This window comes from Pelophylax lessonae, assembly GCF_965119305.1.
Source record: "Pelophylax lessonae genome assembly, chromosome: 7".
NCBI lineage: Eukaryota > Metazoa > Chordata > Amphibia > Anura > Ranidae > Pelophylax > Pelophylax lessonae.
In genome coordinates, this window is record NC_138774.1 from 53,484,247 (window position 1) to 53,507,607 (window position 23,361).

At 44.6% G+C, this 23,361-nt stretch overlaps 1 protein-coding gene across 2 annotated transcripts in view; it reads left to right on the plus strand.

Moving 5' to 3' along the window:
• Nucleotides 1–23,361, plus strand: part of NUMBL (NUMB like endocytic adaptor protein) — a 188,185-nt gene that overhangs the window by 139,085 nt on the left and 25,739 nt on the right. For both annotated transcript variants that reach the window (XM_082263139.1, XM_082263140.1), the window contains exons 3-6: nt 5,337–5,478; nt 11,924–11,998; nt 16,017–16,091; nt 21,618–21,758. In XM_082263139.1, the coding sequence (XP_082119265.1) occupies nt 5,353–5,478; nt 11,924–11,998; nt 16,017–16,091; nt 21,618–21,758 (417 nt within the window). In that variant the 5' untranslated portion in view covers nt 5,337–5,352. The remainder of the gene's footprint in view (nt 1–5,336; nt 5,479–11,923; nt 11,999–16,016; nt 16,092–21,617; nt 21,759–23,361) is intronic.

The window sequence follows — 23,361 nt, forward strand, 5'->3', positions numbered from 1 at the left end:
TGAGGAGGGAGTTGCTGTAAGGTCAGTGAGGAGGGAGTTGCTGTAAGGTCAGTGAGGAGGGAGTTGCTGTAAGGTCAGTGAGGAGGGAGTTGCTGTAAGCCCAGTGAGGAGGGAGTTGTAAGGCCAGTGAGGAGGGAGTTGCTCTAAGGCCAGTGAGGAGGGAGTTGCTGTAAGCCCAGTGAGGAGGGAGTTGTAAGGTCAGTGAGGAGGGAGTTGCTGTAAGCCCAGTGAGGAGGGAGTTGTAAGGCCAGTGAGGAGGGAGTTGCTGTAAGGCCAGTGAGGAGGGAGTTGCTGTAAGGCCAGTGAGGAGGGAGTTGCTGTAGTCAAGGTGGGAAATAACCAAGGAGCGAATAAGTTGTATTGTGGTGTCATTAGTTAGGAATGGGCGAATTCTGAAAATGTTTCAGAGGTTAAGGCGGCAAGATTTGATTGGATGTGGGGGCTTAATGAGAGGTCAGAGTCTAGGATTACACCCAACACCCTGGCGTGTGTGGAGGGACCAATGGTTGTGCCGTTGATCTCAATGGTAAAGTCAGGAGGGGATCGGGGAGGAGGAAACATTGCACGCTCCATTTTAGAATTGAGTTTGAGGAAGTGGTGTGACATCCATACTGATATGTCTTTGTGACACGTGAAGAGATTGAGGTGGTGAGTTAGAGAGTTGAGAGATAGATCTGGGTGTCGTCACCATAGAAGTGGTATTTGAAATACCATATATAATAATCAAAAATTAAATGTAATTAAGAGCTGCTCCCCAATAGTGTAGGTGATCTACTCATGAATAATGAGTATGAATATGAGGAGGCACTAGTAGTGAACAAAGACTTAAGTGGTATGGTAAAAACTTATATCGCTATAGTGGCATTTATGTCACGGTTTTTAGCATCAATGTTATTTTTCACTATAGCGATACAAGTTTATAGCATAGCAGCTAAGTCTTTGTTTACCGCTAGCGCCCCCCTCACATTCATACTCCCTATTCATGGGAAGTTCTCAACTGGCCCAGGGAAGAGGTATAGAGAGAGAATAGGAGGGGCCCAAGGACAGAGCCTTGGGGTACCCCAACAGAAAGAGGAGCGGAGGAGATTTTGTTGTATGCAACACTGAAAGTGCGCTGAGATAGGTAGGAGGAGAACCAGGAAAGAGCAGAGTCACGGAGGCTAAGGGAGTGGAGTTTATTGAGGAGGACTGGGTGGTCAGCTGTGTCGGAGGCAGCAGAAAAATCTAAGAGTATGACAATGGAATATTAGCCATTGGTTTCAGCAGTTAGTAGGTCGTTGGTGAGTTTTAGTAGGGCAGTTTCAGTGGAATGTTGTGGGCAGAAGCCAGACTGTAGGGGATCGAGAAGGTCATTGTCAGTGAGGTAGCAACTCATACGGTTGTGAACAAGGCGTTCAAGAAGCTTGGAGGCAAATGGGAGCAGGGAAATGGGTCTTAAGTTATTCAAATAGGTAGGGTCCAGTGAGGGTTTTTTAAGTATGGGGGTAACCAGTGCATGTTTGAGCGGGAAAGGTACCGGAAGAGAGGGAGAGGTTAAATACCCGAGTTATTGGGCTGAAGGAGAAAATTGTTGAGAGTGCCGTTGGATCTGGTGTGTTGGTTGGTGGAGAAAGCTGGACACAGGGTTGAAGGAGAAAAGTGTTGAGAGTGCTGTTGGACCTGGTGTGTTGGTTGGTGGAGGAAGCTAAACACTGGATATCTCATCACGAATTGCATCAATTTTGTTTTTGAAGTGATTGGCAATCTCCTGGGGGGTAAGCAAGTTAGTGGGGGGACGCAGTGGGTGGTGAATTAAGTAGTGATCGACCGATTATCGGCAAAGCCTATATATCGAGGGCCGATATATCGGAATTGGCCTTTTGATTTACCGATATTGCCGATATTTCGGGAAAGTACTTGTACCGGGGTGATGCCTGCAGCTAGAGGCATCACCCCGGTACCGTTGTCCATAGCCGACGGTCGGCTGTCTTGTAATGACAACCGATGCGGCTGAGAAGCCGCTCCACTGTCATTCCAAGGAGTGGGAGGGGACATCCCCCTCCCGCCACCTTCCGCGGCTCGCCCGGGTCTCCTGTCCCACCGGGAGACCCGGGCATCCTATCTTCACCGCCGCCATCTGACCGGGTCTCCATTTTTTTGAATTTGGCGCAGCCGAGTACCCAGAAGTGATGTCATGACATGACATCACTTCCGGTTACTGGCGGCGCCCAATTCAAAAAACGTACAGCTTTCAAAACAGCCAAACCTGGCGTTTTGAATGCTTTTAAGTGCAGAGGAGGGGTTTGGGGTCTTTTAGACTCCCAGATCCCTCCACCACAGTACCTGTAGACATTACAAAAAATAAATATTTTTTTTTTTCAATGTCTGAAAATATCGGCCGATACCGATATCCGATGACCAAAATATCGGTATCAGCGGTAAAAAAACGATATCGGTCGATCAATAGAATTAATAGAATAGAAAAGACTTGAGGAGGTTTGGATGAGAGGGTTTTGATGAGAGTGGTGTAGTAGGTGTGGAGGCAGGAGTTGTATTTGAGAAGGGCAGATTTGTGGAGGGTGAAGTCTTGCCCTTTGTCCCTTAACCCTGCTAAGAATCCTGTCCAGAGAGAAATAAGATAGCTGCCATTACTGACTTGGTTTCGCTGTAGGATGCTAGGCTGTCATTAATATTGTTGTCTTTCTATAAAACAAGCTACTGATCTAAAAAAAAAAAAAAAAAAAAAAGAAAAAAAAAACATGTACACATCAAATGCCCTGACACCAGAGCGACTCGCAAAATAATGAAACAAGGATAATGATGACAGCATTCAATTTCAAATACAAATACTATTCATCATATACACTCATCAACCACTTTATTACACCTGTTCAATTGTTTGGTAACACAAATTGCTAATCAGCCAATCACATGGCATCAACTCAATGCATTTAGGCATCTAGACCAGGTGAAGATGACTTGCTGAAGTTGAAACCGAGCATTAGAATGGAAAAGAAAGTGGATTTAAGTGACTTTGAATGTGGCATGGTTGTTGGTGCCAAAGGGCTGGTCTGAGTATTTTAATAACTGATCTACTGGGATTTTCACACACAACCATCTCTAGGATTTACAGAGAATGGCCCAAAAAAGAGAAAACATCCAGTGAGTGGCAGTTATGTGCACGAAAATGCCTTGTTGGTGTCAGAGGTCAGAGGAGAATGAGCAGACTAAGTTATTGTTGCATTTCTATCATCTCCTACCAAATACCCACTCGTTACAACCAAGGTATGCAGAATATCATCTCTGAACGGACCGTACATTGAGCCATTAAGCCGCAGAAGACCACACTGGGTGCCACTCCTGTCAGCTAAGAACAGGAAACTCTGGGTACAATTCGCGCAGGCACACCAAAATTTGACAATAGAACATTGGAAAAATGGAGTCTCGATTTCAGCTGCGACATTCAGATGGTAGGGTCAGAATTTGGTGTAAACAACATGAAAGCATGGATCCATCCTGCCTTGTATCCACGGTTCAGGCTGCTGGTGGTGTAATGGTGTGGGAGATATTTTCTTGACACACTTTGGAACCCTTCGTAGCAATTGAGCATCGTTTAACCGCGACAGCCTACCTGAGAATTGTTGCTGACCATATCCATCCCTTTATGACTACAGTGTCCCCATCTTCTGATGGATACTTCCAGTAGGACAATGCACCATGTCACAACGCTCCAATCTTCTCACCACTGGATTCTTGAATGTGACAATGAGGTCACTGTACTCCAATGGCCTCCACAGTCACCAGATCTCCATCCAATAGAGCACCTTTTGGATATGGTGGAACGGGAGATTTGCATCATGGATGTGTAGCCAACAAATCTGCAGCAACTGTGTGATGCTATCATGTCACTATGGACCAAAATGTCTTAGGAATGTTTCCAACACCTTGTTGAATTTATACCACGAAGAATTAAGGCCGTTTTGAAGGCAAACCTGGTACTAGCAAGGTGTACCTAATAAAGTGTCCGGTGAGTTTATATTGAAATTCTTTAAAATAAACAACCATGTTCGATCACCTTCAGGCATGCGTGCTTAACTTCTTGGTTGGCCCATAAAGCATAGATCAAAAACACTGAATTACACCAGCATCCGGGATCACTCTGTATCCCTCCAGGCACAAGATATGAGTCCCCTTCAGCCACTCTCTTGGGTGGATCAGTGGTCAAAAGATAAGAACAAAGAGCTTCCTATAGTGCATCAATGTATTTATTGATAAAAAAAAGGCATTAAAATAACACTTGCCTAAATATAGGGCTATTAAAACATTGCATGTAAGGCAAGACTGGGTGTACCAAGATGGCGACTCTTGGCCACCAACAGGAAGTGATGTCACCACGCTTCTATTCTACGCGTTACATCACGTACAACGTGACTTCCTCAGGGAAGGTATTGAACTGGCTGCTCAGCCAGGTGTTTACTATTGTTGCATCTTGATTTTTTTTATTATGATATACACATTATCTATCTATCTATCTATCTATCTATCTATCTATCTATCTATCTATCTATCTATCTATCTATCTATCTATCTATCTATCTATCTATCTATCTATCTATCTATCTATCTATCTATCTATCTATCTATCTATCTATCTATCTATCTATCTATCTATCTATCTATCGCTATTCACCTTGCACCTTGCAATCTACAACTTGCTCACTTATACACTTCTATTGCAATTTATGTGTGTTAGATTGGCTGGAGGGTGTTAACTTCAAGTGCATTTATATGTCTTTAATCATTTCGCTTCTATCAGGTGGAGTCTTTATTTTTTTCACTGTTGTTTATTCTGGAGGTTAATTATTGATTAGAGACCTTTTGATTATTATTGTAGGTTTGCACACTGAGTTCACATTAGGTACTTGAGCAGCACAGCACTATTTTTTCTCTAACCGCATCGAGGTCGCCAGCTGGAGAGAGGAATATAGTATTGCAGTTTTCTCCTCTAACCCAAGACTTAATATGCATTTAACCCTTGCAATGCCGGGGTAGGGGTGGGGGGCACAAGGGTATTTTTCTGTAACTCCTGGAGTTTTGGAGTATAGCCAAACCAAGTATGTGCCACTTTCACCCTATAAACTGTTCCCTCGGGTTGACATCTCTGCATATCAGATCAGCATAACAGCCAAGCAGTTGGCATTTTCAGAAGGAAAGGTTGGCAGTGGCAGCCTACACATTTCCCTCAGTACAGGTTTTCTTCAACAACCTAATGCCATTGTAAACTTGTTTTACATTCTAGTGAGGACGAGTTTTGGTTTAATCTAAAATGTCTCTTTTTTTTTTTTTGGCATCTACAGCCTGGCAGCTCCTGAGATGAACAAGTTGCGGCAGAGCCTGAGGAGGAAAAAACCAACGTATGTTCCGGAGGCCAGCCGCCCGCACCAATGGGGGGCAGACGAGGAGTCGGTGAGGAGGGGGAAATGCAGTTTTCCTGTCCGGGTGAGTGACATTGTGTGTACCACCATCTTCTCTCCCCTGTGACCTCTCCACCATTGTGCACACCTACAAAGTGTCTCTGCTCAGGAAGGTCATCGGTGGAGGGCTCGGAGACCTCAGGAAATGCTCCAAATGTTAGAAAAGCAGACGTGATGTCTGTCTAAATGACATTGTACATGGCCGGCCTGGAAATGAATGTCTTACCACAGCTGGTCATATACGGATTTTGTCTGATTTAGGTGAAATTCTTGCCATGGATGGCCTTGCCAACACCACCTGGTTTGACTTAGGCTCCGTTCACATGTAGGCTTTTTGGGGGCGTTTTTCTGCTCTAGGATCGGCTCTCAAAATGCCCAACAAGACAAATCCTATTCATTTCAATGGCCCCTGTTCACATCTGAGCGTTTTGACACCGTGAGCAAAACGCCCAACGCTCAAAGTACATGAGCTTCTTTTTGGGCAGATTACAGGCGTTTTCCATTCACCGACTAAATGTGAGTGTAATACTGCTGCACATACTTCAATAAATGTCTTGCTGCACTTAGAAGGCGCTGCGCTGTCTTCCCTCTTGTCTCCCCCCAGAGATCTCTTCTGTCTCTTCCGCCGGCAGCCGCTACAGTGGACAGCTACCCCCTGAACTGTTTGGGGGTCCCCCCACCCCTGGTGTTTCCCTTCTCCCTTCTCCCCCTCCCCCGGGTCCCCAGGACCAGACTTTTTTTTTTTTTTTTTGAGACCTCTTCTTGCGCCAATTCACCACCAAACCGTTTTCCATTGGTCTCTATTCAATCTAAAAACGCCTGCACAAAATACGCCTGTAAAACGCCTGCAAAAACGCCCATAAAAATGCCTGAAAAAACGCTGATAAAAATGCCTGTAATAGCAACGCCAAGATGTGAACGTAGCCTTACTTCAACCGAGAAATCAAAAGCGCCAGGCAGAAAACAGTGATCCGAACAGCGGCTGCAGGCAATCAGTTGCACTCACTGTTCAGGTGATCTGACAGCCTCAATTGATGGCTGTCAGAATTCAGTAGCCAACAATGGGGGGGGGGGGGGGGGTGATCCTTCATTGCTGTTTAGCAGGAATGGGAAAATCTATGGATTTCTTTTGGGCTGAACAAGAGCAGTCTTTACATGTACAGTGTGGTCAGCTTTAGCCTTTGCTGACTCACAGAACCTATTTGAAAGGAGGACTGTTTCAGCCTACTGGTACTCATTAGTGACAGAGCTTATGGATTAATTTAAAGCTCCAAAACGCATATCTTCCTATGGATAGGCCTTCATGCATGTATCTTTCAGCATTTTATAGCACAGAATCATCTATTTTGCACTTAGGATTCTAAAGAAATCACTTTTGGGTACCTCGGAAGCGGACATAAACTATGGGGGAGATTTACTAAAACTGGTGCACACAGAATCTGGTGGAGCTGTGCATGGTAATATGAGAATGGTGCAGTGCTATTTACATATCAACCAAAGTCCACATTCCGAGATAGAGTCCTAGTGGAAAGAAGCGTGCGTATCTTCAATTCGTATGTGAGGACCACCACCGGCACCCAATTACACAGCCTCTTACCATATTATATAGACCAGGGGTCTTCAAACTATGGCCCTCCAGTTGTTCAGGAACTACAATTCCCATCATGCCTAGTCATGTCTGTGAATGTCAGAGTTTTACAATTCCTCATGGGATGTGTAGTTCTGCAACAGCTGGAGGGCCGTAGTTTGAGGATCCCTGATATAGACCCTCACTACAAAGGTCTATACCAGAGGTGTCCAAACTACAGCCTTCCAGCTGTTCAGGAATTACAATTCCCATGAGGCATTGTAATTCTCTGACATTCACAGACATAACTAGGCATGATGGGAATTGTAGTTCCTGAACAGCTGGAGGGCCATAGTTTGGACACCCCTGGTCTATACGCAATATACATCAGGTAAAGATGGTAGAAGAATCCTTCAATAATCCTCTAACGGTCCTCTCCGCAGTTAAACCATATCATGTAAAGATAGATAAGAAGCTCCTTATGGTGTAGAAGTAATAACCGATTTATTAAAATCAAAAGATCCACTCACACATAAGTTACGAAGCTCCAGTTCTGAATCTATCGAACTTGTGTTTCAAGCCAACAAAATAGCCACCATGTCCCAGCGTGTATCAGCGTCATCCGCTCCTCCCTACGCATTTCATCGCTATGTGACGTCGTCAGGGGTGTGACCTAATGAACGTTATTGATGATTATATATACTAAAGGTCGCTGGGAATAGGTTGGGAGATATAATTGCGTTCTGGCACTCGGAAACCAACGTCATCCGACGGTGCGTTCCAGCATCCAGAACTTACAGCATCCAACTTTTGTTCCCTCATCTGGAAACCATGACAGCGCACAAAACCAAAAATTAAAAATCAGCAGCTACACATACTGTAGCTGCTAACTTTTAATATTAGGACACTTACCTGTCCTGGAGTTCAGCGAGCGGTGGAGTTTGGCACCGCAGCGGGTGGAACTCCACTTTAAGTCCGCAGGCAGATCTCCGTTCTGTCACAACAGAAGACACGGATCCCGTGTCTCTGCTAAGCAGGAGCACCAATCCATGCCTTCCCCTAGAACAAGCACCTCCCCCAGAGTAGTAAAGCCGGCGATAAAAGGGTTAAATGTGTAACTGATATGTGCTTTACTACTGTGGGGGAGGTGCTTGTACTAGGGGAAGGCATGGATTGGTGCTCCTGCTTAGCAGAGACACGGGATCCGGGTCTTCTGTTGTGACAGAACGGAGATCTGCCTGCGGACTTAAAGCGGAGTTCCACCCACATGTGGAACTTCCACTCATTTGCTTCCTCCCCTCCTCCAGTGCCACATTTGGCACCTTTCAGGGGGGAGGGGGGAACGGGTACCTGTTTTTGACAGGTACCCTTCCCCACTTCCGGGAACGGTGCTGCGGCAAAGTGAGGACCCCTCCTCCTATCCTCCGCCGCCGAGCCAATTTGAATGTGCAGCGCGCTTTGCGCATGCGCAGTAGGGACCCACCCGTGAAGCCGCAAGGTTTCACTGCCGGGTTCCCTGACCATCAATGGCGGCAGCAGCCCCTGACAGCCGATGGAAACATCGGCTGCGGTGCCGACATCGCTGGACTCCAGGACAGGTAGGTGTCCTAATATTAACCGCTTGCCGACTGCTCACAGTATATTTACTGCGGCAGTCGGCCCCTCACAGGCAGAGTGACGTAGGTCTACGTCGCTCGCCTGTGAGGCTCTGGGGAGCGAGCGCGCGCCCCTGCTCTCGCGAGGTCACGGACCCCCCCCCGCGCGTGTGACCAGCGGACCCGATGTCCGCCGGTCACTCGGCGATCGGCGGGGGAGAGGGAGAATGTCAGGCAGCTTGTGTAAACAAGCCACCTGTCATTCTCCTCGCTGTAAAGACACTGATCACACGGATCTAGTATGTAGATCCGTTGATCAGTGTCCTTACAGCTCAAGCCACAGCCAATCACAGTAGAAAGCACGCCCCTAGGGACACACACAGCCCCTCCCTCCCAAATAAAGTTAACCCCTTCACTACCAGTGTATTTTTACAGTAACAGTGCATATGTATAGCACTGATTACTGTAGAAATGTCACTGGTAACCCCAAAAGTGTCAAAAATGTCAGTCAAGGGTCCGATCTGTCCGCCCCAATGTCGCAGTACCGCAAAAAAAATCGCAGATCGCCGCCATTACACGTTAAAAAAAAAAACACCAAAAATGACAGAAATCTTTCCCTTTGTTAGTAAACGCGATAACTTTTGCGCAAACCAATCAAAATACGCTTTTTGCGATTTTTTTTTTTTTTTACCAAACATAGGTAGCATAAAACAAATTGGCCGAAAATTTTAAAAAATTTTGATTTTTACATTTTTTTTGGGGAAATTTCATATAAAAAATGTGAAAAATATTATTTTTGCAAAATGTACGCTTTTTTTTGTTTATAGCGCAAAAAGTAAATATCGCACAGGTGATCAAATACCACCAAAAGAAAGCTGTGTTTGTGGGGGAAAAAAGGACGCCAAACTTGTTTAGATACAGCGTCGCACGACCGCGCAATTGTCTGTTAAAGTCACGCAGTGCCGAATCGCAAAATACCCCCCGGTCGTTTAGCAGGAAAATCCTCCGGGGCTTAAGTGGTTAAAAGTTAGCAGCTACAGTATGTGTAGCTGCTGATTTTAAATTTTTGGAGGGGGAGGCTGGAGGCTTGAGGCTTGAACACCATTTTAAGCATCAGCAGGTGCTGGCGGACATTGAGTCCGCCATACCGCCCATCGGATCCCGTTGTCTAATCACAGCGGCAGTAGGCTGCCAGCTGCACGCAAGCGTTCCCAAGACCGAGAAGTGCAGGATCATGTACCAGGTATGTGATCCTACCCAGGAGAGTGGCCTTTCCGCTGTATATTTACAGTGTAGTATAGTAGCAAGCAGTTAAAGTGGAACTAAATTCTCCTATCCTTTGCAGCCAAGAAAGCTGCCATCTTGGCCTCTGTTGGATCTACAGTTGCCATGGTGCTGCACATGTGATCAGTTATGAGACCAGACATCTGATGGCTTGACAGTTAGGTTGAGCGCACAAGCAAGCATGACCCATCTTATTCACGGCATGCCTTGAATGTAACGGTTTTGGGAAATCATCGTTTGGTTTGGTTCCACTTTAATTTTTTTTTTTTTTTTTTGTAATATTCTTACCCAGAACGCAAATTGTTCTGTGAATGGACGGGATGATTAATGACAGGATCTACCTCCTCCAATCACAGGACACTTTAAATTCTGGGGAAAAAAATACCATTGCAGTAGGGCCCCCTCCACACTGCAAGGGTTAACTGCTGGTTAAAGAATATGTAAACCTAATGTTTCATATTCCTGATATGTGCCTGCTGTGCAATGTACTTGCATAACAAATTCTCCTGTTCTCTTTGTATTGCTTCCTTTGTGTGAAATCCCTGGTGTTCCTGCCAGTCCTTCTGCTTTCCTAATTAAAACTAACCACACTAGGCATGAGAGCACAGCATGGTCGGTTATCTGCCTGTGCTGAGAACTCAGCCTGCTCTCCTCCAATGATCATACTTCCCTTGACACGCTCCCCTGCACAGCCATTTACTGGGAAGACCAGAGTGCTGCTGTTTTTTTCTTCCCCCACCTCTCTAAGCACCTTCTGAAACTGAGAGCAGAGGGTCAGATTGTCCCCAGTCATCTCTATGACTCTCGGAGGCTGAGCGTGTCGTTATGACGTCACGCCCGGCTCCAGCAGTTGCAAATACTGCCGTGGGTTTGGCTGAAAAGCCTGAGATAGTTTTTTTTTTTTTTTTTTTTTTATCTCAGGCTTTCCAGCCTAGAGGAGTGATGTGGGGTTTTTATAGACCCCAGATCTCTCCATAAAGAGGACCTGTCATGCGTTATTCCTTTTACAATGGATGTTTACATTCCTTGTATTAGGAATAAAAGTGATCCAAAAAAAAAATTAAAGGGAAAGTGTAAGAATAACATTTTATAAATAAAATAAACAATGCTGGAATTTGCCCGGTATGCTCGCACGCAGAAGTGAACGCATGCGTATGTCGCGTCCGCATATGTAAACAATGTTCAAACCACACATGTGAGGTATCGCCGCAAACGTTAGAGCAAGAGCAACAATTCTAGCCCAAGACTTCTTCTGTAACTCCAAACTGGTAACCTGTAAACATTTTTAAAACGTAGCCTATGGAGATTTTTAAGTCCCGAACTTTGGCGCCCTTCCAAGAGTGTGTGCAATTTTAAAGTGTGACTTGTTGGGTATCTATTTACTCGGTGTAACATCATCTTTCACATCATACAAAACATTGGGCTAAATTTACTGTTTTGTTTTTAATTCATGAAATAGTTTTTTGTTTTTGAAAAAATCCCATTCGAAAAATTGCTGCGTAAATACCGTGTGACCTAAAAAAAATTGCAATGACCGCCATTTTTTTCCGTAGGGTCTCTGCTAAAAAATAAATAAGTAAAAAATATATATGTGTGTGTATGTATGTATGTATGTGTATATGTATGTATGTATGTATGTATGTGTATATATATATATATATATATATATATATATATATATATATATATATATATATATATATATATATATATATATATATATATAATATTGTGTGTGTATATATATATATATATATATATATATATAATGCTTGGGGATTCTGGGTAATTTTCTAGCAAATAAAATGATGATATTTACATGTAGGAAAGAAATGCTGGAATTCCTCCGGTATGGAAGTGGTGAAATAGTTCTTGCTTGGTGTCATTGTGGTCTATACTGCCCTCTAGTGTTCATCTGTCATTACTGCTGCACTGCTGTATTTCTGTGTTTCATGTCATTCCTTTGAAATATCCCGAGTCTCCCGCGGCTTCCTGTAAAGTGTTCCTTTTTTTTGTGTGCGCAGTACCTGGGGCACGTGGAGGTGGAGGAGTCGCGAGGCATGCATGTATGCGAGGATGCCGTCAAGAAGCTCAAATTGGTGAGAAAATAAATTGACAGCATGACTGCTGAGTGCGGGATTTCTAATTTAATGGCAAGAAGGGATTAAAGGGGGGTAAGGCAGACTGACTGGCACAGTCCAACAGCGAAGGCCTGCCATCTCCCCGGCCATTCTTCGCATGTCAGCAGCAGTTCCTTTGAAGAACCTGAAGTGACACCAATAAATACATTTGCATAAGAAGTGTGGGCTGCACAGAGGGAATTAGAAGGCCAGGAAATCTGCAGCTATGGGTTCTCTGAAGATAAGATGAAAGGCTGCCAGTATGTGAGGAATTAGGAAATTGCCCAAAAATGTACATGAAAGAGACAACAACACTGCCGGCTTAATATAATATAATGCCGCCTTGTTCAGCAGTACTGCACATCAACCAATCAGAGATGAGCTTTCAGAAGCGTGCTGGTGATTGCCGCCCTTATTGTTTATTTGCACCGGTTTCAATACATTTCTTTGTATTCCCTGTAGTAAAAAATATATATATATATTTTTTTTACTTCATTTTTATATGTCAGGCAGTTTTCTTAATATTAAGCACCAATGTTTGTATCCGCTTTACTGCGGCTCATTATTGTTAGGTATTAAAACAAGTTTGTGTATCATCCTTATAGTGGTTCTAAAGGCAGAAGGTTTTTTACTCTGAATTAAGGTAAAAAAAATCCTTCTGTTTGCAATCCCCTGGGCCCTCCCAATGCTTACCTGAGCCCATCTTGTTCCAGCGATGTGCACGAGAATAGAGGCTCTCTTAGCTCTCTCCTTTCTCTTTGGCTCCTGCTACTGTCAATCACAGGCAGGGAGCAAGAGGCAGGGCTGAACAAGGGATGCACCGATCTGACTTTTTTGGACCCAATACCGATATCTGGCGTTGTGAAATCGGCGATACCGGAACCGATCCGGAGCTACACACAAAGCAAGCGGCTGCAGTACAGAGCAAAGCCGCTGCTTCATGTGTACGGCTCCTCCATTCACAGGCGGAGTGCATCTGATATCACTCCGCCTGTGAGCCGGACCTATACAGGAAGTAATGGCTCCCATCCCATACTACTACTGCACCTAGTAAGGGATGGCTGAGCCGTTACACAGCAAAAACCAGATCGGCCAGTGGATCGGTCAATGTTACCGATCCCCCCGATCCATCTAAAATGGCCATATCGGCGCCGATATCCGATCCGAATATCCGATCGGTGCATCCCTAGGCTGAACCGCACTGTGTGTGTCTATGGACACATAGAGCCAGCTCGGGAGCAAGCATGCATGAGTGCCAGGAAGAAACACTGAGGTCCTGCTTGACCAAGTCAACACCACATCCCAGAAAAGGACAACTGTAAAGAAACCAGAAAACTAGTGGGACTTTGAAGGTGTTGAACCTCCTCTCAGTATAATTATCAGTACACAGTCATTGATAAAAAGAAGTCGTTATTGTACATATCTTAAAAGCTCTAAAGCTGGGGGTTTACATATCCCCCTTAAAAACAATAGAAAACATAATGATAACACATCATCATCATAACCCAAACGCACCCCTGAAGATACAGACCCCTCCTTATGTATGTAAACAGTGTAATTACAATTTTATAATTCAGGATAACCTCATATATATAAACATATCACACAAGGAGGGCAAGACTTATCCCGACGCGTTTCATCTTTGTCAGCTTTGTCAAGGCCTTAGAGGGGTACAATAACAGTTGGTTAAGTTATAAAATAGATTGGAACACAGGAGGATCCATCAAACAGTCTCATCTTATGTGGCCAGACAAAGAAGCGGATCAAGATTCTGGAAGCTGGGCGGGCCAGAATACTTCACCGGGGGGCCGCCAAACAGCAACCACAAAGTGGGGGAAAAAAAAGTGAATAATGCAACTCCCTGCTCAGAATGTGTTAACAGTACCAGCCTAGATGGTATAGAAAACCAAGGGTAGGCAGCTGCATCAGAGGTATAGAGATCTGCAAAATATCCCTCATGCAGACTCCTGCTCACTCATAGAACAATCCTCAGAGATGATGTCCTGACATGGATGGATGTTCAGAGAACACTTTGCATTCATTGAGGAAATGCAAAGTGTTCTATGATTGGTTGAAGTGGAGATGCGGGGTCCGAGCAGCTTCGATCCTCTTGCTTTGGGGGCATTCAGCAGGGAGTAGGAGCCAAGAGCACTAACAGGGGATCCCAGAAGAGGAGGATTGGGGAAGCTCTGACTCCTCCTCTCCACTTCACCCAATCACAGAACGCTTTGCATTCATTGAGGAAATGCAAAGTGTTCTCTGAATGGCACCCATGCTGAGCTGGTGACCACATATGTTTAGGAAGCAGTAGGATAGCTGCTTGGCACAGAACTTGGAAGCTAGTGGATATCACTGCAGTAGCACTGCCTTCGACAAGGATTTCCAGCTTCCACAAGGATCTCACAGGTCCAAGCTGAACCAATGTAACTGAAAGCAGTCACAGACTGAGTAGAGCCTATCCCCTGCCAGCATTCTGCAGAGAAGGACCCTTGCTCTCTGTGTGGAAGTAGTGGTCTCTCTGCAGAGGTCTGACACCCTTTCTGCTGAGCCACTTCTATAGCTCTGCAATCAGTAAAACACAAGCTCCCCTCTGATTGGAGAGCTCTGGCTCACTTCTGACTCATCAGGGAGCATAGCAGACCTCTGCAGAGAGACCACTGCTTTCACAAGGAAAGGTTCTTCTCTGGATCATGCTGGCAGGTGACACAGTTTAGTCAGTCTGTGGCTGCTTTCTAAATAAACCAAACTAGAACGGTGCACACCTTTACTTTTGATGCACCTGGAATGTATTTAGCTGGTTCAAACTTCGTTTAGCTGGACTTTATTATAATCTTTATTTATAATACTATATAAACACTACTGGCCAATAGCTAATGGTGATTCTAGGACAATATCCCCCCCGGACAATATCCCCCCTGGACAATATCCCCCCTCTAACCCTAGCCCTATGTCCAGGGGGATGTTTTCCGGGGGGATGTTGTCCCGGGGCATATTGGCTGGGAGATGTTGTCCCGGGGGGATGTTGTCCCGGGGAGATTATGTCCAGGGGGATGTTTTCCGGGGGTTGAGGTCAGGACTCTGTGCAGGCCAGTCAAGTTCCTCCACCCCAAACTCACCCATCCATGTCTTTATGGACCTTGCTTTGTGCACTGGTGCGCAGTTATGTTGGAATAGGAAAGGCCAACCCCAAACTGAGACCTGACCTTAACCCCATAGAACACCTTTGTATTAATGTGACAGTCAAGATACAAAATCAATTCAACTCAATTCAATTAGGAGCTCTGTCCTAAATTGACAGAACTAATCTGTGTACCATATGAGCCCATACTGTAGCCAGTCTGTGGGAGCCAGAATTATTGTTGGTTGGTAGGGAATCAAATACTTATTTTACTCATTGAACTGCAACTCAATTTATACAATTTGTATCGTGTTTTTTTTTTTTTTATTTTTTTTTTTTTTTTAATTATAGACCCTTCATTTCTTTGTAAGTGGGGAAACTTACCAAATTTTGCAGGGGATCAAACCATTATTTTCGCTACTATATGCTGCAGAACACAATCTGAAAGTGGTAACATGTTACATGAGGCTAGTAGAGATGAATGCTCTTATCAATGTTCCCACTACAGACTTCTGAGTTCTGAGGGCCACACATCATATATCAAAGGGCCGAATGTGGTCAAAGGGCCACAGGTTGAGCACCAGGGTTTTCGAGGATCAGCATGGAGCTGTGCTTATCTCTCTGCAGTCTATAGAATGTTCACATAACACAGCATTGCATATTCCCATACTGAGACTAGAAAAAAACTGAACCTTTTCCTATGGAAGCTCAGGGCTTGAGTAGAAGGGAACAAGGTTGGTTATATATAGTATATTGAACAGAAAATTGGATACTTTGTTGCATTTTCACACTTTCCAGAGGGGCTTGTATAGTCTAAAATCGGCTTTATTTATTTCCCGTTGTTAACATTTTGCTTCACATTCATTTTTACATGGCTAGCTTGGGAAGAAGTCTGTGAAAGCGATTCTGTGGGTCTCCGCTGACGGCTTGCGGGTTGTGGATGATAAGACGAAGGTGAGCTACAGAATAACATAAGACCACCAGAAGTCTCATAACTTTCTTTAAAGAGTAACTTCACTTTTGTTGAGAGAAAAAAAACATTCCCCTCTGGGTGATCCATGTACATTGCAAGGATTTTAATAAACTTTGTTGCGGATTCCTACCTTTTGGTTTTCTGAAGAAATCCCTGTTTGTTCCTCTGTGCCCCTGTGCTGAGCGAGTCTAATGGGAGTGGTTTCATAATTACCAACCAGCTACTGCAGCTGTAGGGCTCTAATGAGTAAAGTGGCATGGTCTGCATCCCTTTAGACAATATCTTTTATTGGGAGTATCTTATCAAAAATTAAATTTTTGTTGCCAAAAATCTGACTTCTATCTTAGTTTAGACTTCTGGGAAAATCAGTAAGCCAATCACACAAGCAGGATAATATGTTTCTGAGGGGCGTTCTGTACACATTCTGTGTACAGAACACTTCCAGGTAGCCATATTGCATTGCCTTTTACAGAAAACGACAGTGGCTGCAGATTGAAGAGGAAAGGTAATTTTTTAATAACATTCAATTACAATATGACTTATGTCGCAATTGTATATGCTATGTTTTTTATTTGCTATTTTTTCCCCCATGAAAGTGGAATTACCCTTTAAATGGATATTCTACTATGACAACCTGCAACTAATGCTGGTACAGTGCTTCCAGTGTTTACAAGTTTTATACAGTAGTTTCAGGGTCCATTCAGAGTTATACAAACACATGTACAGTGCCTTGCGAAAGTATTCAGCCCCCTTGAACTTTGCAACCTTTTGCCACATTTCAGGCTTCAAACATAAAGATATAAAACTGTAATTTTTTGTGAAGAATCAACAACAAGTGGGACACAATCATGAAGTGGAACGAAATTTATTGTATATTTCAAACTTTGTTAACAAATAAAAAACTGAAAAATTGGGCGTGCAAAATTATTCAGCCCCTTTACTTTCAGTGCAGCAAACTCTCTCCAGAAGTTCAGTGAGGATCTCTGAATGATCCAATGTTGACCTAAATGACTAATGATGATAAATAGAATCCATCTGTCTGTAATCAAGTCTCCGTATAAATGCACCTGCACTGTGATAGTCTTAGAGGTCCGTTTAAAGCGCAGAGAGCATCATGAAGAACAAGGAACACACCAGGCAGGTCCGAGATACTGTTGTGGGGAAGTTTAAAGCCGGATTTGGATACAAAAAGATTTCCCAAGCTTTAAACATCCCAAGGAGCACTGTGCAAGCGATAATATTGAAATGGAAGGAGTATCAGACCACTGCAAACCTACGAAGACCTGGCCGTCCCTCTAAACTTTCAGCTCATACAAGGAGAAGACTGATCAGAGATGCAGCCAAGAGGCCCATGATCACTCTGGATGAACTGCAGAGATCTACAGCTGAGGTGGGAGACTCTGTCCATAGGACAACAATCAGTCGTATACTGCACAAATCTGGCCTTTATGGAAGAGTGGCAAGAAGAAAGCCATTTCTTAAAGATATCCATAAAAAGTGTCGTTTAAAGTTTGCCACAAGCCACCTGGGAGACACACCAAACATGTGGAAGAAGGTGCCCTGGTCAGATGAAACCAAAATCAAACTTTTTGGCAACAATGCAAAACGTTATGTTTGGCGTAAAAGCAACACAGCTCATCACCCTGAACACACCATCCCCACTGTCAAACATGGTGGTGGCAGCATCATGGTTTGGGCCTGCTTTTCTTCAGCAGGGACAGGGAAGATGGTTAAAATTGATGGGAAGATGGATGGAGCCAAATACAGGACCATTCTGGAAGAAAACCTGATGGAGTCTGCAAAAGACCTGAGACTGGGACGGAGATTTGTCTTCCAACAAGACAATGATCGAAAACATAAAGCAAAATCTACAATGGAATGGTTCACAAATAAACATATCCAGGTGTTAGAATGGCCAAGTCAAAGTCCAGACCTGAATCCAATCGAGAATCTGTGGAAAGAACTGAAAACTGCTGTTCACAAATGCTCTCCATCCAACCTCACTGAGCTCGAGCTGTTTTGCAAGGAGGAATGGGCAAAAATTTCAGTCTCTCGATGTGCAAAACTGATAGAGACATACCCCAAGCGACTTACAGCTGTAATCGCAGCAAAAGGTGGCGCTACAAAGTATTAACTTAAGGGGGCTGAATAATTTTGCACTCCCAATTTTTCAGTCTTTTATTTGTTAAAAAAGTTTGAAATATCCAATACATTTTGTTCCACTTCATGATTGTGTCCCACTTGTTGTTGATTCTTCTCAAAAAATTACAGTTTTATATCTTTATGTTTGAAGCCTGAAATGTGGCAAAAGGTCGAAAAGTTCAAGGGCCCGAATACTTTCCCAAAGCACTGTAATATACGCATTTATTGCGCGTTCCTGCACTTTGAAGCATGTGTCCTACAGTGGTGTGTTGGTGTGACATTCGTTGTGAATGGCACCTGAATTTGTATATGCACAATGCAAACAATGCATATACTGTAAATTGTGGTGTCCTGTGATTGGGGGGGGGGGGGGTAGTTTGCATTCGATTTTTCATTCAATGCGTCTTAATGCATCGCAACAGATTGGATACGTCTAAATGAATCCTCATTTTGTTATACCAGCCTTTCCCAACATTTTCTACCATGGGGGAACCCTTGAAATAGTTTTCAGGTCTCAGGGAACCTCCACTAAATGTATTGGACCTTCATCTTATTAGTACATTTGCACAACCAGTAAGCTGTAGAAAGTTTTCAATAAAATAATAAAAAAATTAGGTTTTAAACCTGATTTTTTTTTTTTTAACCTGGGCCCTCAGTTGGGTTATACAATAGTGTGCTAGAATGCACCATATATTGGCACATTATGACAGACTAAAGCCAGCCATATATGGATCTTAATTTGGCTGGTTCAACTGGCACAGGCCAAATTTCTTTCCATGTATGGGCAGATTGGTTGTACAGAAGATCTGTAAAACCAGCCTGTCAGATTTTTCCTGCTCAATCAGCAGCATTGTATTCTGATGGTGGGAAGGATTTCCTCATCCATATCAAATGTGTGGTTGGGGAAAGCTGGGCTGCCTATAAGGAGGTACCACCAGGCTTCCAGTAGGGGGCCCATGTCCCATCACTTAAAGTGGTAGTATACTCCTTTTTTTTTCCTTTTACCTACAGGTAAGCCTATAATAAGACTTACCTGTAGGTACAATTAATATCTCCTAAACCGGCACGGTTTAGGAGATATTTGCCCTGCATGCAGCCTCTGACCCTAGCTGCGCATGCGCTCTGAAGGTCCGGCGGACCTTCAGAGTTCCTTGTCGGGCACTTGCCGGAAAGTGACTCCCGCGCTTCGGCCACTCACAGCGCCGGAGCCACCGAACCCAGAAGAGACGCCGATGGAGCATGTCCGCTCCCACAGCGCTGTCCAGGGGTCCATGTCGGGGCTTCGTTTTACGGTAAGTATTTCATAATGAGCTAGTATGCGATGCATACTAGCTGATTATGCCTTTGTCTTGAAGTTTTTTTTTTTTTAGGCACTATACAACCGCTTTGACAGGGGGGCCTGGCCAAACTGCAGCTTCAAGCTTCACATAGTACGTGTTTCATATACTGCAAGTACATAATCTTGTTCCCCATGGCTCCCCAGGTTGTAACTCCTATTCCCTGGGCTGGGGGGGGGGGGGATCTTTTCTTCCAGAGGGCCCCAGGTGCTATGTTGGGGGGGCACCACTGCTTACAAGAGAAGTGACAGCGATATTAGAGCTCCTGTGGCGGCATGCCTGGATGGATGCTGGGGATGCCAGTGCAGTGACAGATCAGCCAAATAAATAACTGGTGGCAACAAAGGAAGACTTCCACCACTGGCTTTCTCTGCTGGCCTCTGCTATGGATGGTCATCAGCCAGAGCCTGTCAGAGAAGTGAGTAGAGGAAGTCTTCTTTTGCTTTCAGGTCTTTGTTGACAGGTGGCAGCAAAGATCATCTGAGCTATCACTGCACTGGCATCCCTGGTATTTCTCCAGATGAGAAAGATCAGCAGACAAGAACCGCGAGAGGGGGATGATTCTTATACAGGATTCCAGGTGGATCAAGCAGCCAGGTATTGAGCAACAGTGCCCCCCTTTCCCACTGACTGGCAGTGCCCCCAATCTGCCCCCACTAAGCACCAGGATCCCCCATCTCTCCCTACTAAGCACCAGGACCCCCCATCTCTCCCTACTAAGCACGGGGACCCCCCATCTCCCCTCACTAAGCACCAGGACCCCCCATCTCCCCTCACTAAGCACCAAGACACCCATCTTTCCCGACTTAGCACCAGGACCCCATCTCTCCTTACTAAGCACCAGGACCCCCCATCTCTCCCTACTAAGCACCAGGACCCCCCATTTCCCCTCACTAAGCACCAGGACCCCCCATCTCTCCCCACTAAGCACCAAGACGCCCATCTCTCAGCACTTAGCACCAGTACCCCATCTCTCCGTACTATGCACTAGGACCCCCCACCTCTCCCCACTAAGCACCAAGACCCCCCCATCTCCCCCCACTAAGCACCAGGACCCCCCATCTCTCCCCACTAATCACCAGGACTCCCCCTCAATCTCTCCCCACTTAACACCAGCCTTCCCCCCCCCCCATATCTTCCCACTAAGCACCAGGACCCTCATCTCTCCCCACTAAGCAGCAGGATCCCCCCTATCTCCCCCCACTAAGCACCAGGACCCCTAATCTCGTCCCCCACTAAGAAACAAGACCCCCCTTATCTCCCCCATATGCAACCGGACCCCCCTATCTCCCCCAACTAAGCACCAGTGCTACCTTGAAGACAAATATTTTTTAGGTAGGTATGCGGGGTTAGGGGGTGGGGTAATGAACAGGGTTGGGGCCCCCCATCAGGTAGGCTGTTTGGGGCCCCATGTTTTTTTTAACAATGGTCCTGGTAGAAATCGAGTCTTTTTTTTTTTTTCAACCCACTGTTGGGAAAAAAAAGACCTACATGTGAGCTGCTTTACCTGTCATAATGTGCCCCCCAGCACTATGATGTCACCGATCCCATGGGTCCCAGGCACTTCAATCTTCAAACGGTCTTCCTACCAGGTCCTGTCTCTTTTGCTTTAACGATGTCACTCCTACACATGCGCATGAGAGTCAGATCACTGTGGCACAGATTGGGTGCCTTAAATGTACACTGTGCTGTGCATGCGCAGGAATGACATCATCATGGCGAAAGAGACAATGTGACTTGTGACAGGCAGGAGGAAACATTTATGATAGAAGATGGTCAAAAAAATCCTACCTGTCAGCAATTTTTAAAAAATAGAGTTTAATAATTAAGAAATTAAACTTATAATAATGGCCTAAAAAGTGGTGGTCTGTGCGGGCAATGCGGCAGTGCTCTCTTCTTAAGGAACCCCTAGCAACCTCTGAAGGAACCCTGGTTAAGAATGGCTGTTTTATACCAATTAAATCTTGTCTTTGAACATCATTTCAGTCCATTCCTCCTCCCCTCACATTTTCTTTCTTTGTTTCTTAGGACCTCATTGTAGATCAGACCATAGAGAAAGTTTCGTTCTGCGCTCCTGACCGCAATTTTGACAAGGCGTTTTCATATATCTGCCGGGATGGCACCACCCGACGCTGGATCTGCCACTGCTTCTTGGCCCTAAAAGATTCTGTGAGTGAAATGTAAATGTTGGCATTTTGGAATGGTTGTAATGTGTGTATGTCATCATGAAAGATCTCTAGGTTTCTGAAAAATACAGAATTAAAGAATTACATTTAAACGTTTTTTTTTTTTTAGCTTAATGCAGAGGTTGCATTAAAGTGGTTGTAAAGGCACAAGGTCTTTTACCTTCATGCAGTCTAATACTTACCTGAGCCCCCTCTCGATCCAGCGATGTTCACAAGAGCCTTGCCTCTCTAGGGACTCACACTCCTGATTGGCTTTTGGCAGCAGCGGGAGCCATTGCTGTCTATCACAGCCAATCGGGAGATGGAGGGAAGGAATGTCCTGTGTGAATGAACACATAGAGCCGCAGCGTGGGAGTGCGCCTTCTTGGGTGCCCCCAGAGCAAACTGCTTGCTTTGGAAGCACCCAGCAGGAGGGAGGGGCTAGGAATTCCAGTGTGGGACCCGGGAAGAGGAGGATCCGTGCTGCTCTGTGCAAAACCAACTGCACAGTGTAAGTAAGTATAACATGTTTGTCAGTGACATTCGATGTCCTCACGGAGTGGCCACTCGATATATTATATAATTATATATATATATATATAAAAAAGGCGCACTAGCTGGTTTATTACTTTACCAGCCTCTCCATCTGGTGAGTCAGTTTGGGGTGATTGGAGCACACAGGGTGTTTTAGCACGCATTTACTCACAGAAGATTTGTTGCACAGAATTTATGCACTTTGTTGCACTTTGTTGAATTCCTTTTGAGACTTTCAGGAATATTAAGGACATTGTTTCTGAACTTTTGAATTTTTTAGCACTTCTTTATTTCTCTGGACTTTTTCACTGATATTTTTATTTTTTTATATTTGATTATTTTTTCATTTTTTTTTCGTATATTTTTTCACTAATTATTGCAAAGTTTGGTAACTGTAATCATTCATTAAGATTATTGCAATTGCACCTTTTGATTGGAGAGAATAGGATATTGCAATACTAAAAATAGGGGAGAGTAAATTTGTGCTGATTTTAAGCTTGTTGATTCATTTTGATGCTGCACACTCCTACAGTTAAGTAGCAGCAACTACACATCATACTTAGTATTTCCCCAATAAAACCTTATAGCCACTGATTGATTTTGGCGTCGCATCCTTTTTTATATACACATTCCAATATTTGTCGGTCTCCAGAGCTTTCATGCTTTGCAGTGGGAGAGGAGCATTATCAGTTTGTGGCATTACCTATTTGGTCTCGCCTCTGCTCCTCGGGTCTTCACGAAAGTGTTGGCCCCCGTTGCCAGCATTGTTATGCCAATGGGTGATTGTGGTACTGGGCTACTTTGATGTCCGCCTTCTGCGAGCGGAGTCTCCTACTGCTCTGGTGGAAAACCTGGAAATCACCATATGCGCTTGAGGGGAGTTTGGCTGAATTTTCAGAAGTCTACTCTGGTTATGTCCAAAAGCTGGACTATCTGGGTCTGACTCTGGACTTGGCCTTAGCCAGAGTGCTCCTTCCTCTGGACAAACTCCAGAAAATACAGGGTGCAATTCGTCTCCTGTTGTCCAGCAGATGGTTATCCCTCTGGACTTACATGGGGGTGCTGGGCCTGAT